This window comes from Osmerus eperlanus, chromosome 23 (genome assembly GCF_963692335.1).
Source record: "Osmerus eperlanus chromosome 23, fOsmEpe2.1, whole genome shotgun sequence".
NCBI lineage: Eukaryota > Metazoa > Chordata > Actinopteri > Osmeriformes > Osmeridae > Osmerus > Osmerus eperlanus.
The window spans coordinates 9,624,266-9,641,933 of record NC_085040.1 but is presented as its reverse complement, the minus strand read 5'-3'; the positions used below and the strand labels follow the sequence as shown (position 1 = coordinate 9,641,933).

Below are 17,668 nucleotides of genomic sequence, written 5' to 3'. Positions count from 1 at the left end.
TACTGGGCTTTCTGCCTGTATGCAGGAATCAGGTGAACCATGGTGTGGTCAGAGTGGCCCTGGCTGAAATATATAATCAATTATTGGTTGAGGACTATTGAATGAGAATGGCTGTACTTTGCTCAACATAAGCTCAAGTTCTATGCTTGTAGATGTATCTGCAAAAGCCGGTGATCAGTCTTTGTCAAGAACGAGAGATTATTTTACTGCAGGTCCGAACAGAATATGGGAGGTAGAGATTTTGGGTGATGTCAACCAATTCAGCAGATTTATCGATGTACACAATTCTAGACAATAAATATCCAAGGAGAAAGCGGGGATGTGGACTGGTATGTTGGTACCTGTTTGTTGGAGAGCACAGAACTGTAGCAGAGAGGGTTGTAAAAGTCAAGTCAATGGGAACTAGAACAGGAAAAAGAGGATCATGACAGTTCATGGGTGTGTAGAATAAATTCAGTCAAAAGTGTTTTGTAGAAGTTGCTTGAGGGGGCTTTGAGGCCATCCACCTCCCCTAGCTCCTCAACTTGAAGCAAAGGCCCCAATGGAGTTTGGTCTTTTGCTAAAGAGTTTCAAGTCGAACAGACGAGCCGGAAGTTCAAAATGGCACTGATCAAATCTTGTTTTTGTGAGTTTGAATGCACCAATGAGCACTTTCCATAAAAACCACGCTATCTTGAAATAGCTTTGATGCTTGGTCTATATAGAAATTGATTTATGGTTTGAGGTAAGGGGGGGGGGGGGGAGATGAGGAAACAATTTGATGGTCAGAGGCATGTAGGGTTACAGTGATTGTTAAAGGAGAGCAGAATTGGATAAAGACAAGGTCAGGCTGGCTGAAGTGAGTATAGATGTAGAACTATTTGAGCATCATCGCTATATCACCTGTTCATCAATGGCCCGCTAGAGTATGTTGCTGTAAGTGATGGTACTCTAGACTTTGGCAGTTTGTGGGTCAGATATGACACCAGGATTTCGCTCAGGATCAAGTACTCATAACTCACTGAGAATCATGGTAAATAGAATCATGGTAAATAGACCACTATACTCAAAATATTTGATAAACTAATGATACTGATAATGATTGACCAAGATATCTCCTCAAAACTGTTGTCTTGGAGAAAAAAAATCCCCTCATTCAAAGCAATTAGTTGATTATTTTTCCAATACACATGCTTAAAAGAGCATATGTAATCAATTCTGCAAGGATACTTGATACTAAGTGACATTTCACTAGGAGTAATGCAAATAGGTAGATTTCAAGGTGGCATTGTAGGCAGCCAATAGCAGCGTTGCTGATCAAGGTTTCTAGTATAGATACATACCCCCTTTTAAACCAACGCATGAACGCGCAATTATCCCAGACAACTCAATCCAGCTATACTAATAATAAACAGGGGTGTTCGAAGATTCTCATTAGCCAGATCATGATTAGCAAGATGATGTCATATTGGATGTGTCATTTGATCTCAGATGTAATAAGCGACGTACGAAGAATGGACCCCAGGTGTCCAGACCCATAAAGGGATCAATCAAATTGTGACACGCTCTGGTGAAAAGTGGCTCGGTTTTTACCGTTTTCATTTTCTTGCATATTACAAAAGTTAGTGTTCAAGAAGGCACTCAATATAATAAACATGTTTAGCATCACTAAATACTCATAATTTGTTCTTGTTGACCTAAGCTTCCAGTTGAGTTGTGGGCGCATCATGCGTGATTTGCATCACGGTGCAGCCAGTTTTCACTAGGCTACTCATAGCCCGGATGGGGGGTTAACGGTCCCCTAATGATCGCTAGATGGCGCTTCTTGCACGCAGCCAAGGCAAGGTTGGAAACTTAAAGGTCACATGACATGCTGTTTTTGGATGCTTTTATATAGGCCTTAGTGGTCCCCTAATACTGTATCTGAAGTCTCTTTCCCGAAATTAAGCCTTGGTGCATAATTACAGCCACTACGAGCAGTCCCACAATGAGCTTTCCTCAAGACGTGCTGTTTTTGTGTCTGTAGCTTTAAATGCTAATGAGGAGCTGAGGGGCGGCACCATGCGCTAATGTTTACAATGGATGTATCGTAGGCCCTTTGCTGTAAGATGCCTCGAATTTGCCCTTTCTCATCTGATCACCCTGGTTTGCAGAGGTGCACACTCAGTCATTTCAATGAGGGGAAAGGCTGATATCGCGCGCGCCATAACACCAAAAGCAGAACGGTTATCCAAATAACAAAGAAGTGTACAACACTCGCGTTACAGCATGTGTATTCACACACATACTTGATGCTATCTACCGTTACATTAGCGACAGTAACTCAGCTGTTAGCTGCAGAGCTAATGTTACAGCCACATTCTAAGGGTAGCAAGCTAGTTAAACATATACAGTAAAGCAACAAAATGATATAGCGTTAGTTAACTACTTGTCCGAGGTTTGTAGCTGGACCAAGGAGAGTTAATACTGATCCAGAATTTAATTTCAGCAAGGCCAGTTTTGTATTGTCCCAAGTTGTGGAAACAGTTGTCTCTGAAATGTTTGGCGCAGACATGCAAAACTTTGGGAAGTTGTGTCGGCGCATTTCCAGCGAAAATCAAATTAAGATACTGGTTGTGCAGAGGCTCGGATGAAGGAACTAAAAAAATACTTTTTATTTTATTTGTACAGCACTGAGCAACTGTTATGCTTCGTTCGTTTGCTCGCCATGATGTCTCTCCAGGAAAAACCGATATCGCACTCGCCCTTGCACGGTCGTAGCTCAGTTTCTCATGGGCGGGCCAGATTATCTGGGCGGGCAAAGCAGAGAGAGGGGGGGTTAACCTTCCTCCTTGTGACGTCACAAGGAGATTTTCAAACAGAGCAATTGAGCCTTAATTTTCTCAAAGGCGGAGAAGAACACCCAGGGCTTGGTTTATACCTATCGAAAATTCTAGCCACTGGGGGACCAAAGGCAGGCTAGGGGAACTCATATTAATGTTAAATAACCTCCTAAAGTGAAGTTTTCATGCTTTAAGTGGCCTTCATCCATCTGTCATTCATTTCCGTGTTGATAGTCAGTGACTATTTCATGAGAACGATTGTTGTCTAGCGCTTCAATCATTCAGAAATCTTTTATTTATTATAAAGGCTGTCACACACGTTGAGGTTTAGACTGCAGTAGGTCTAAATGTGTAACCCAACATTATCAACATTCTATTGTCGGCTGACAATAATCCATAGAGTTAATATTACTAGAGGAAGCAACTTTTGTCTTCCAAGATGGCGACTCCATTCATTTCTATGAAAAGTGCTCAGTGGCGCAGTGAGGCAAGCGAGAGCACGAAACTGGACCGCGCCATCTTTCCACTTCCGAATCTTCCGGTCTAGCTTTAAACAGTAGCTCTTTTTTTCCCTAGCTCCGAGACCTCATGCACGCTTGCAATTAGCTGTACACGTCATACTTTGCGACAACCAGTCGCGAGCATAGATTTATATGGTTGCGAGCGTGTGAGCTAAGGCATTGCAGTGGCAGAATGGGGTACAAGTACCATAGCTTACTGTCAACTTTATATTCAAACGAAATGCCACGAAATTCACACTGCCTTCAATTTAACATCAGTGTAGAAATCTGGCCTGTGTTTTATATGTTCAACCTACAAAACCAAACGCCTATTAATGGATATACCGTGATCTAACAAGACTTGGTAATAATGTAATAAATTGAGAAGTGTGTCTAAAATATAGTTTACTTTATTGAACATGTGCCTTTGAAAGGGGCATATTAACAGAACTATATACAAGACGTTTCCATCAGATATAAGTGGGGATGAAACAGACTCACTGAGGACTTTCATTGTCCCACAAAAGCAGTCTGGCTTGATGACACGATCAAAAAAATAATAATGTGTGCTTAACAAAAGCTTCTGAAGGCAAGACTAATATTATTTAAATATATATCATTTCCCATTGTGGTTATCAGTTAAAGTATTAATCTTCGTCTTTGCTCCAGATAAACATGTCAACAATCTATGCTCACGCTTAACATAATATAATATTATGTATATATATGTATATTTAATATAAAATTAAAATAACGGGAATGAACTATATTAACAACATTTCATGTATGTGTGACAACCATTTGCTAAACTTGCTACAACAGGGCAGGCAAATCAACCCATTTCTTTCAGCTCCAGGTAAATCGGCTATCGGCCAATGTGAACTTTTGTGCTTGTGCCCTGTTAGGATCCGCGAGCACATTTGCAGGCAACTTTTATTGACGTGCTAGTTTACCCATTTCGGAAAAATTATTCTATGAAAATGCTAGTAGTATGAGCCAGGTTCGAGAATCGAACAAAAATTATTGGGGGAGATAGTTTTTGTAAATGTTGACTGGAGTTAATAGAATAAAAACGTCCGGAAGAGCCGGAAGTCTAACAAGAAATGCAATACCACCTACATCCACCGGGGCCGTTGCTTCAAGCAGAGGGGCGAGGGGTGGGGGCTTGCAATAATCACACCGTTGTCCCGAGTAAAAAATATAAACACACAGGGACATCATAAACATTCAATGGTCTGATAGATTCAGTTATCCTGGGAAACATTTACTATTCATCATTTATTGTCAGGGCACGGTCCAAGCCCCCCCAGATTTCTGCCGCCCCCCCCCCCCCCCCCCCTGGATCCGGCCCTGTTGCCACAGCCTAAACTTTACAACTTTTGTAATCTTTATTTGTTCTCATAGAAGATACACGGGTTAAAGACGTTAACAGTAGTCTTTTAGCTTCGTTAGCCATCGATTGTTCTTTGCGTGCATCTTTGTACCTTCAAAGAAAAACCTTTTATCATGCATCGATTTCTGATCCCCAAACCATCTACTACTGCCCCTGCAACAAGGGATATTAAACTCATACTCCATAGCAGGCAGAGCGTGCTGGTCCTAGTGGAAGCACTTCCCTGTCTCTCGGTACCAACATTACTGCTGCTGTGTGTGAAGGCGAGCATGGTTTGTAGTGATGGGAAGTTCGGATCATTTTACTTATTCGGTTCTTTAAATGTCGTTCAGTAAAATGAACAAATCTTTTTTCGAGTCATTCGTTCATTTCAACCGGGGAGGGGGGGGTGGGGGGGGGGGGCTATCCGTCCACCGCAAACACGTATCATATTCTCATGTAGGTTAGTGCATGACATGTGCACCAGCAGATACTATTTTAAAAGAAATTCCTGCATTAAAATAATGTATCATGACAGTTTGTATGATTTGGTCATTTATTATCACACTAGCATTTAATTATCATGGCAAACAATTACACTGCACTAAACTGTAAGTGAAAATAACAAAACCAGTCAGTATGATGACTTGAGCGAATATCATTCACGTCTTACTAAAACAGCGGCCACGCGAAAGGGAATGAGGAAACTGTTTCCTCTACAAAAAAATACAATGCGGGTCACGTGAAAAAAGGATCCAAAGACTGTAGAAAGACCGAGTCGGGAAATTAACGAATCGTTTGTTTCCTCCAGTACAGAGCCTATGCAGGTCACGTGAAAAATGATCCAAAGACTCATAGAAAGACCGAGTTGGGAAATGAACGAATCGTTTGTTTCTTCTAGCTACCACTACAGAGCCTATGCAGGTCACGTGAAAAATGATCCAAAGACTCGTAGAAAGACCGAGTCGGGAAATGAACGAATCGTTCCCTCTAGCGTTTCCTCTAGCTACCACTACAGAGCCTATGCACGTCACGTGAAAAATGATCCAAAGACTCGTACCCGAAGACCGAGTCGGGAAATGAACGAATCATTTCTGTTTACTTGGACGAGCCTATGCAACAGTCCCGATGCGCGGCCACGAGAAAATGAACGAATCAATCTTTGAGAGGACTCGTTACTCCTGAGTCCTTGTAAGGATTCGTTCAAAATGAACGAATCGTTCACGAACGACACATCACTAAATTGGTTTGAATGACAGCAATCCAATGCAGCCTGTTCTGCAAATGTACCCCATGCGCATTTTCAGCCAAGGTCCTAGGCATCGCTCTCAAACTTGGTTAGAGAACACAGCCAAGCTACATGCATGTTTCTGCTTCCCCTGTCGACAATTTGGAGCCAGAAATGATAAAGACATCACCTTCATAGACAAGGTTTTTACCAATTGGAAAACGGCGGCGGTTTATTTTACATAGAGCTCAAACTATTTTGCACTCAAATGAATGTCCAAAAATTTCTCCACAGTGGCAATGAAGTTCAGGTTAGTAGTCAGATAGTTTCACCTATTGAAAGACTTTTGATTTAAGTAAGGGGAGTGCCGAACATGTTCTGTCGCCATTTGACTTCCTAAACAGCTGTGTAGAGTGTTTGTTTTGTAGTGTGTCTCGTGTAGGCTACAGCGTTGCAGTGAGCCACACTGGTTTGAAACCACAGGTAAGGATAATTTCACCAACAAATCATTTACTTGTAATGTAATGTCATAATAAATCCTACAACGAAAATGTATTTGTGAGGAATGTTTATTTTAACGATTGAAAACAGATGCATCATAGACCACTGTAGTATGTGTTGCCCGGGCAACAGAGGCTAATGTCATGCTAATGCTTCAGTGAAATAGTAGACTACCGTTTCCGAAAGTAGATGTGGGCCTACTTCCTTAATAATATCAGCTAATTTTGTACATTACATTTCACAATTGTGTTTCACATCACAAAGTAAAATTAGTAAATAATTATCACCCTGGCCTCTTTGCTTGTGGCGTTTCTGCAGCTGCCTTGCAGTAAAGCTATAGTTAGCCTAGCTATCCCCAAAGTTAACAGATGCGAAACGAATCTTCTGCTACAGGTAGTCACGCGTGTTTTCGTGACGTAGTGACGTTAGTCACTACGTTAATGAAATACACATTTAATAACATTGCAAATGAATGAAATCAATTACAAGGCAAACATGTTACAAAATGAAAGCTTTAAATCCTACCTACTCTACCATGATCATTGTAAATCAGAGAGAGAGAAAGAGGTGAGCAAGGAGTTGGACAGTAGGACAAGCCAGAACTGAGGAGAAGGTCTCAGGAGATGAAGAATCAACAGAACAATGCATTACAATTCCCTTTATACACAAGACCAACCAATCAGACCAAATCTTGAATGGGGTGTGAGAGCCATCAAGTTGAGACCGTCCAGAAACTCCAGACTTTAGCATATGAGAGGTGGGGGCAGGTTTGACACCCAGCCTTAAACACCCATCAACTAGGCCTGCTCAGTAACGGTATATTCGTTTTTCTAATTTCTATACAAATGCATCTGAATGGGCACTGACATGGCAACTGCATGGCAGCTGTTACTGTAATCTTAACTGTATTAACAGAACATATTTAACATAACATAAAAATACTTGAAATACTGAATTGCAAGAATAGGACTGCATAGGCCTATAGTGCCTACATTTGGATTTATTGCATTCCGGCAGAAGAAATCAATCCGTACCGCTGCAGTTAATCTACTGCACTCAGATGGATTTGGAGAGGGTACAGCAGGTGTGTTGCATTAATAAAAACTGCTACTTTTGCGGTGCTGTGCCGTACAGTATCAGAAATGTATTCAAAGCTAATGGAAGCTGATGTACCACCAAAAGAGATATATGTAGCTTTATGGGATTGTCAAAACTTAATTCAATATCTGTAGTGAGCTAGCTATAATAAATTCCATACGGTAATTTTATGCTGTGCCTGGTGTGAATGGTGCTGTGGCAAATCTACTCTCCGGAAGGCTCTATCGCGGTCAGTATAGCGGTATAGTCAAAATCCAAACTGTAGGGCAAATTCATACAGGTATATTTACATACCGTTCATACCTTCCAGCCCAGTGACATGCGGTGAGGTTCGTGGCTGGGGAGGCACTGACTCTTTCAAAGTCAGATTTACAAATATATGAATTCAACAGAGCAGCATCAATTCACCTTTCAACTGGCTGCTTGCACATTGACAAATGGTTATTTTCATATCCCATATCAGCATTCTTTACACACACATATTTGGCCAAAGAAATGCGTTACATTTATAGAGGCTCTTAATTTGCCATCACAATTCCACAATTCATACTCATTCAATAGAAATGAAAGTATATACAGCCCATAACAAAAAGACAAATGTTGTTTTATTCTTTAAAATAACTTAATTTTTCTTAACTGGTTTTATATAATTTTGTTATCTTCTTTCCCGTCGTTTGAAGCAAATCTTTTAGCTCCAGGCATCGATCTTCCATGATTTATCACTTCCAGTTTGGATTGAAAGTCCAGTTTTGAGAAATGTTAAGATTATATATACAGTTAGGTCCATAAATATTTGGACATTGACACAATTTTCATCATTTTGGCTCTGTATACCACCACAATGGATTTGAAATGAAACAATCAAGATGTGCTTTAAGTGCAGACTTTCAGCTTTAATTTCAGGGTATTTACATCCAAATCAGGTGAACGGTGTAGGAATTACAACACATTTTATATGTGGCCCCCCCCTTTTTAAGGGACCAAACATAATTGGACAAACTAACATAATCATAAATCTAATTGTCACTGTTAATACTTGGTTGCAAATCCTTTGCAGTCAATGACAGCCTGAAGTCTGGAACCCATAGACATCACCAGACGCTGGGTTTCGTCCCTGGTGATGCTCTGCCAGGCCTCTACTGCAACTGTCTTCAGTTCCTGCTTGTTCTTGGGGCATTTTCCCTTCAGTTTTGTCTTTAGCAAGTGAAATGCATGCTCAATTGGATTTAGGTCAGGTGATTGACTTGGCCATTGCAGAACATTCCACTTCTTTGCCTTTGGTTGCTTTCGCAGTATGCTTCGGGTCATTGTCCATCTGCACTGTGAAGCGCCGTCCTATGAGTTCTGAAGCATTTGGCTGAATCTGAGCAGATAATATTGCCCGAAACACTTCAGAATTCATCCTACTGCTTTTGTCAGCAGTCACATCATCGATAAATACAAGGGAACCAGTTCCATTGGCAGCCATACATGCCCACGCCATAACACTACCTCCACCATGCTTCACTGATGAGGTGGCATGCTTTGGATCATGAGCAGTTCTTTCCCTTCTCCATACTCTTCTCTTCCCATCATTCAGGTACAAGTTGATCTTGGTCTGTCTGTCCATAGGATGTTGTTCCAGAACTGTACAGGGTCTTTTAGATGTTTTTTGGCAAACTAATCTGGTCTTCCTGTTTTTGAGACTCACCAATGGTTTACATCTTGTGGTGAACCCTCTGTATTTACTCTGGTGAAGTCTTCTCTTAATTTTTGACTTTGACACAGATACGCCTACCTCCTGGAGAGTGTTCTTGATCTGGCCAACTGTTGTGAAGGGGTTTTTCTTCACCAGGTATCATCCACCACAGTTGTTTTCCGTGGTCTTCCGGGTCTTTTGGTGTTGCTGAGCTCACCAGTGCGTTCTTTATTTTTAAGAATGTACCAAACAGTTGATTTGGCCACACCTAATGTTTTTGCTATCTCTCTGATAGGCTGAAAAATCAAAACAAACCTAACGATGGCTTGCTTCACTGATGGTGACAGCTCTTTGGACTTCATATTGAGAGTTGACAGCAACAGATTCCAAACACAAATACCATACTTGAAATGAACTCTAGACCTTTTATCTTCTCCTTGTAAATGAAATAACAAACTCCCATGAGGGAATAACATACACCTGGCCATGGAACAGCTGAGCAGCCAATTGTCCAATTACTTTTGGTCCCTTAAAAAGGGGGGGGCCACATATCAAATGTGTTGTAATTCCTACACCGTTCACCTGATTTGGATGTAAATACCGTGAAATTAAAGCTGAAAGTCTGCACTTAAAGCACATCTTGATTGTTTCATTTCAAATCCATTGTGGTGGTATACAGAGCCAAAATGATGAAAAATGTGTCAATGTCCAAATATTTATGGACCTAAGTGTATATATGCAAGATTTTATATATATATATATATATATATATAATGATAAGATTATTTATTTCTATATATATATATTTAAATAAATAATCTTATAATCAGTCAGGGCAAAAAAATACAAGTAAACGATAGGGTGCACTTTTTCTATTGGACTTTTTTAGCTAGCCTAGCAACAACCATACAATGGCATTTGTCTGTAATACATGAAGAACAATAGCAGAACAAGCCCGTGTGCTCATACACGCCCCCTTCAGTGAGGCAGAGGTACTGGCTGCCTCCCCTCCTGCTTTTTCACTGTGGCGTTATGTACGATCAGCAAGATTAATATGTTATACAAATACGTAAAATACATGACCAAGACTATGAAATGTGAGGACATATAATAAAAATGTGTACAAACATTACATTGGTGACATACAGAGAGATCAAATTGCACATGCTCAAATTGAGCAAAAAAATTAGCAGCTCAGCCCAGTTTGTGTGGGATTGCACAATCCGAGAGGAGGCACAGCTAGTCGCTGCCTCCTTTCCCTTCTTTCCATATTTGAACAGGAAAATACACAAATTCAGCGATATTGGCTATAAAAATCATTGGAATCATCCAATAATTATATTTCTATCACAGATCAATGGACAAATATTATTATTTTATATTATTCGTTTTTTACATTTCATGATGACACAGGGGAGGCACTGCCTCCCCTGACCGCACGTCACTGTTCCAGCCCTACCATCAACCAACATATTCCATTTTGCCACAATGCCAGAATGCTCCAATTAAATGAGGAACATGTAATCTCAGCCCGCCTTTTACTTTTGGGAAAAAAGAATAGCCTTGACCAAAAAGTCTCCAGCTTCTCTCTGTCGTCATCTCAAAGACAACAATTTGTAGATTCTTTGGCAGCACATGAGATTTTGGATGCCTTATCAACAAATCTACTAATTTAACTACCGTATTTCTTTGATTAAACACCGCCCTCAAATAAACACCGCCCTCGAATAAACGCTGCACCAAAAATCAACATTGTGTAATAAACGCCGCCCTCGATTAAACACTGCACCAAAAAAATCAGAAAACATATTTAATTGGAACACAGTATTTATAACACAAGTAAATCACAAGTGTACTATAACTCCTTTGAAGCACTGGCAGACACACTGGCTTTCTTGCTACAGGTTTATTTGAAGCTTCTCCAAATCCACTGTGAAAACTAAACCCACAGTATAACGATAAAATAAAGAACACATTAGCTTAATATGAACATACCATTACGTGCGCAGCATGTAAAGAACGTTCACCAAAGTAAAATACAGACACAAAACAACACCTCGTTGGCTGCATGCTGTACACATGGAAATAGAGGTTTCTTTAGATAGCTAACCTCAGCTAAACTTTTATCAGAGCATTAAATTGTCCGTGCTTCGCTTGCTGTTAGCTTGTCGACTCTCTCACTCACGAGCGTTCCAAGTCCTTCAAAATAAAGGCACTGTACTCTTACCAAATAGTCACTCAATAATACTGAATGCAATTCTATAATTCAAACTGACATTGGTTGAAAACTAATTATACATTACTATAATGTAATTGCGACAATTAGCCTAGCAAGGTAGCTGATTTCACCACTCGCGAACTCGCCTTTCATCAACCCCAAGTTTGCATGCTACAGATCTGTTGCTGCTGTTGAATGCTTTCTGCACAGCTTTCTGTTTGAAAGCTAAAGTGTAAGAACGTTTCGGCATGCTGCTTCAGATTTCTACACAATGTAGACACGCGCGGCTTCAATTTTACAATAGGCTTTGTGTTTGACCTCCTTGTCTATTCTTTGTTTGTCTATGGCCGCACTGCAACTACAATTCACTAAATCTCTTACTGATTAAACGCCGCCCTCGAATAAACGCCGCCCTGGAATAAGCGTGCACCAAAAATTATCATTGTGTAATAAACGCTGCGGCGTTTAATCGAAAGAAATATGGTAATTCCAAAAGTGTGAAAGCCACAACCCCCATCATGAAGGGAATTAACTGTTACACCTAAATAACCAAATTACAGCTCAGCTTGCTGTCCAAGTCTGGCTCATTACAAACTTGTTTACAATGATTTGTTCCAAATATTTGAGGAAAAGAGAAAAGCAGTGTAACTGTTTATAACCTGATGTTAGTTTCCTCCAGGATCACAATGTCTCTTATTATAATACGGGTGGATGAAATCAAGCATTCTGATTGGTTGAGAGGGAGTTCCGGGGTGTGCATTATTGAGCGATAAAGTACTGTGCGCCTTTTTACATTTACCTTAAAAGGTAAGCGTTCCATATTAGTGCGCACTCAAAAAGTAACTGTACACCTGTTTACAATTAAGCTGAGGAGCGTTCCTTATTGGTGCGTTATCAAAATAACGGTTAGATTGTGCACAACTGTTTCATTCAATTCATTTCAAGCTTGACAGTAATCACATCAACAACATGTTTCGTGTTAACTTCGATCTTTTGGGGGGGATGACTTTTGATCAATGGTTAGCCGAAGAGGATGATTCAGGTGGGCGTCATGCTCTTATAGACAAAAAAGAAATTGAGGTCTTTGAAATGTTGCGCAACGTAAGAAACACTGTTTGCCCTTATTCTATTGAGTAACTCGTAACTATAGTATAGCCTATACCCAGTGCCTACATTTGAATGATTTAGAATGTTTAGGCCTAATGTTTAAATTAAATATAATTTTATTGAAAGTGTCCCATTGTTATTGTTGTTATTTTAAAGGCAACTTTTATAAAATGAGCATTGAGAATGAATGAGATGGTGCGAGATCTAGCTAGGCTAACAAACGTGAAGTTCACAATGCTGTTTGTCCGTTGCATAGCAACAGCCACACGTACGGGACTATTTTCTCTCGGCTACTGAAATGGATACACAACGTTTGTTGGCTATAACTATTTTGTGCTGAAAGACAGCTTACTATTTATTTACTATTTATAATTTCGCTGGTAACCGTATTATAAAAGCAATAAGGTATGAGAGGCAGTACAACACCCTGGAACACTTACTTTATTGACGATAATGTACTGCCTCGAGTACCTTATTGCTTAATTGAGACTTGTTGGTTTGTTGTAACTGTCTTAAAATTATTGTACCCGCCGTGGAATATATTATTGTTGCTTGCTTTTTTCCACAGGTACACTCTGCACTTTTGAGGTTCTTGCTGTTTAATTGTAACTTGTCTAACTACATGCTCTTATTGTTCTTCCCTCTGGGACTTAATTTGTTTTCACAATGTTCCGCAATGTTTGGGGCTATCTCGTTGTTATGATCAGTGACCTATGCACTATTGTAAAACTCTCTCTTGGAAGTCGCTTTGGATAAAAGCATCTGCTAAATGCATACATGTAAATGTAATGTAAATATTGAGTTAATGCAGCAGGGGCAAGAAAAGAAGTTCCCCGGCCTGCTCAATTACAGGTACTAGTGCATAGTGCCCATGATGCAGTAGGTGATTAAGATGTCAGTGAAACACAAAAATACAGATTACTTGACCTATAGATAAAATTAATGGCACACACACACATATTCCTGGAATTATAAATGGGGCACAATGCCCACGATTGTCGGTGACACACACACGTCTGGAATTATAGATAGTGCCGTGCCCGTGATGCAGTTGGTCATGACAGCTATTCTCAGTGGTTTTGGTACTTGTATTTCAAAGCCACTAACTCCCTGCTTTGTCATTGCCATAGTGTTTTAATGTACTATATAATCATAGTCCCGCACCAGTATTATTTCTCTTTGCTACAATGTGTGAGGTTTGTTTACCATTAGGCAAGCTAGCCACATCCACCTGACAAACACTGTTTGATATACATTACAATTTCAATAGTTTGACATTTCACCAAATAAAAGACCCAGCAGAGATGGGCAAAGATACATTTTAATGTGTCTCATTATAAAACACCCCTCAAATTAATATATCAAAATAAAATACTGGTGCCCAAAAGATTTATCAAGATAAAATACATGTAGGCCTACTTTTTATTTTCAAAATGGGAATTCTGAATTTGTATATACTTCTGGCCAATACTTGCTGGCTACCCATGGCTAACCAGTATATATGGTTGTTGTTTACTTTTGTTAACTATGCAAGTGAACATCACTAATAAGTAGCTAGCCAGCTTGCTGGCACACTCCTTCAAGTGCCACAATTGTGTATCAATTGTTTTTATTTTTAGAGTTTCTATATGGAATTCAACATGGGTATGTTTTAATAATAATTAAAAAATAATATATATATATATATTAGGGGTGGGAATCTTTTGGTACCTCATGAATTGATTTTAATTGATCCTTGGGGTCAAAATAGAGATTAAAAAAAGGGGTGTTTTTTTTTAACATAAAAAATAATCAATTCACATACATTTGTGAATCGATCTGAATCTCTAGCAGACTAAATCGCAATTTATTCTGGGGGATTTTTTCCCCCACCCCTAATACACACACACTATATGTTAGTTAAGTAACCCATCCAATCATGGCATTTGGTCTGAATATTGTCCATCATTGCATTTGGTCTGAACGGAATGATTGGTCATGTTTATTACAGTCATGCGACAAGATTTATTTCATTTTACTGTCAGAGCAAACAATTTATTGATTGCTGTCAGGATGTGAAGTTTATTTCAGCAAGGATGACAAAAGTGTGTGTGTGTGTGTGTGTGTGTGTGTGTGCGTGCGTGCGTGCGTGCGTATATAATATTTTGACTATGCAAAATTACTCCACGCCAAAGTATGTTGTTACAAATTGCATTACACTTTTATCCAGCCCTTTCAAATACAAAATACTCAAAAGTAATTGAAATACATATTTCAAATAAAAGTAACAGATATACTACCCACTCTGAGAATTTTTCAGAATCTGCTGCTGCAATCTAAACAATTTTCAAAACACTTAAGAGCACATACATTTTAACACTATCCCAGTGTTTCTGTGTTGATCATCTCATCTTCAACCTTGACTGACATTATTCTTACACAAATGTTATGGAGAAGGGAAGCTTCTAGCTATATGTAATTAAACCTGACCCAGTCGCACGATTAGTCACGACTCACAATATTTGTGCAGCGTTATTGAGTTCTGAAAGGCGTGACCCTTGTCTAGCATTTTAAGACCTGTAAGGGAGTGGGCCTCAATTATGGTGTTAGATTTGTGCTCTGTAGTTGTAGTTGACTGTAGGGGAAAATTGATTTGAATATTTTTAAGTTTGTCCCTTGTAAGTTTTGGCCCCCCTAATGCCAATAGTTTTTATCATTTGGGGTCTCTATTCTGTACTTTTCTGCTGTGTATCTTAACCCAAACTCACAAATGCCAATGTAGAGCGTTGCAAATGCTCTACTAATTCAGATCTCTGAATATCAGTATTTCCCCATCCATTTACTTGTAATTTTATTTTATTTCTATTCTTACTATATAATTGTGTTCAGCCTATGGTCTGCACCTCTCTGTATTACCGACCGCATTCGGATTCTAGGTTGTATGCTTTTTTTTTTTTTTACAAACATGTATCAATGTTATTCTATGAGGAACAAATTGTTTACAATGATGGCCTCAATCACTGACACTCCTGCTGCAAAATCGTCTGGGATGGGTTTTCTGACAAACAGTTGTCCCCCAAGGAGGACACCTGACCATGACAGAAGGTTGTTTGTCCTGAAAAGCCTGATGGGAACCAAATGCACAGCCTTATTAATGCCAGTTGCGCTGAATTCCCGACAGATTATTTTCTTGACATCTAATTTGGGACACAATTTCTGGTATTGACGTGTCACATGTGATAGATATGGCACTAGTCTAATGAGATCTCAGGAGAGTGCTACGTCTAATATGGTTCTTGTGTAGTGAACAAATCTCACAGGCACTAAAGGGAACTGGAATCTCCCTTGTTTCATGTTTCAAATACATGAATGGCTTCCTTCAGTGAATTCTGCCCAAATCTATGTTTAGCATCTTATGTAGGCGATTCAGAAGCACATTTTTATGGAGAATTGTGCGACAGTACCTTGAATATTTGCAGTTGTAATACATAACATAACATTTTCATTTAGCAAATACTTTTATGCAAAGCGACATACAAATAGTGCATATAGAAAGTACAATAGAAGATCAAGTATCAGAAGTGCATAGTTTTAGTGTTTCCGTACTTTATGGTAAAGTGGTGTTTCAGCGTGATCATAAATAAAAGCCTGATAAAATACATGCTCTGCTCATTTCTGGATTTCAGTGTGCAAGGATCCACCCTACAAAGTGGAGGAGTCTGGATACGCCGGTTTTATATTACCCATTGAAGTGTACTTCAGAAATAAGGTAACGGTATACATTAAAATGTTCTTCTGACTCCGACTGAAAGAATCTATATTGTTCTTTACAAATATTCATGTACCATTAAAACCATTTCCATTCAATTGCCTCTTCCATACTGGATCTATGTTTTGCAGGAAATGAATGGTGTTGATACAGTAAGTGTCATGTGTCATTTTTTATGTATCTTATATCATCAAACATATACTTAGGCCGAATCCCAATACTCTGTCTTACCCCTACCCCTTACCCCTAGCCCTTAGTTTTGTGCATTCCCGTGAGAGTAAGGGGTGTCCCAATACTCTTTTTGATCGAGGGCTAAGGCTAAGATGAAGGGGTATACACCACTTAAAACCAAGTGAGCTCGGGAGCTTATTTGAAACCAAGGGGTATGTTAATACTGTGCTACCTGCAACAATGGCGGACAGATCACCCAGAGTCCCATAAATGTAATATTTTAAATAATTGATTAAAAAATATGACAGTCTTGTTTTGTGCTCTACACACCTGTACATATGTATTTGCAACCATGTTCTTAATTGAAACGTTTTTTTTTTAAATCGCTAGTTTGCTACGCTAATGTTACATTGCTGATTTTCACAACAGTCCCGCATTTCTCTGATTAGCCTTGAATGGACTCCATGCATGTCTACAGTTTGAATTAAACTCCATTAGCAGCGGAAAAAAAGATGCAAGGGCTAGGGGTGAACTAAGGGCTAGGGGTAAGGGGTAGGGGTAAAACAGAGTATGGGATTCTGCCTTAATCTTTCTAATTCCATGCAATTACTTTTTCATAACACTTGATAAAGTAGTATAGTAATATATAGGACAAATGTAAAAGTTTGACCAATATTATACAGTATTTGCTCCAAATAATGTATATATTTTTTAAAGAACAGAAAATGTACAGACATGTGCCTTTAGTCTTACTTGGGTGTCACTAAACAACTGCATTTAAATACACAAACTTTTTAGTGACACTAAGGGCCTCATGTACGTATATTTGCAAACGTAACCTTATTAGCGCCATGGCCAACACGCAGAAAGCACACGCTGTGATGCTACAGTTTACGTCGTATTTACGAAACCTGCAGGTCATCGGGTATTCTCCGCCCACTATACCAGACATTGCGAGCATTTAAATGCGCAATTGAATGGGCCTCCTTCTCTCTATCATGGATCAGCCACCAAAGTCAAAACAGCGATGAATGTTTGAAATTATCCTGATGCCAATATATGTAATGTAGCGAGGAGTTTAACAACTGCTGGAATGGAATGTGAACGCTGAGTCGGAGATTCGATGTAATCTTTCATTTCTTCCAGTAACTGTAATATTGCATGGCTGCTTAATTTGTAACGCGTAATGATTTTGTGTTCACTCAACACAAAAAGTGTGATCCTTGTGGCAAAAATCCTTTGGCCT

The 17,668-nt window shown here is 39.4% G+C and overlaps 1 protein-coding gene across 1 annotated transcript in view; it reads left to right on the top strand.

The window, feature by feature from the left end:
• mllt3 (MLLT3 super elongation complex subunit) overlaps nt 1–17,668 on the top strand; it is a 105,119-nt gene that overhangs the window by 12,213 nt on the left and 75,238 nt on the right. The window contains 1 exon segment of the mRNA XM_062449613.1: nt 16,169–16,251. Within this exon segment, the coding sequence (XP_062305597.1) occupies nt 16,169–16,251 (83 nt within the window).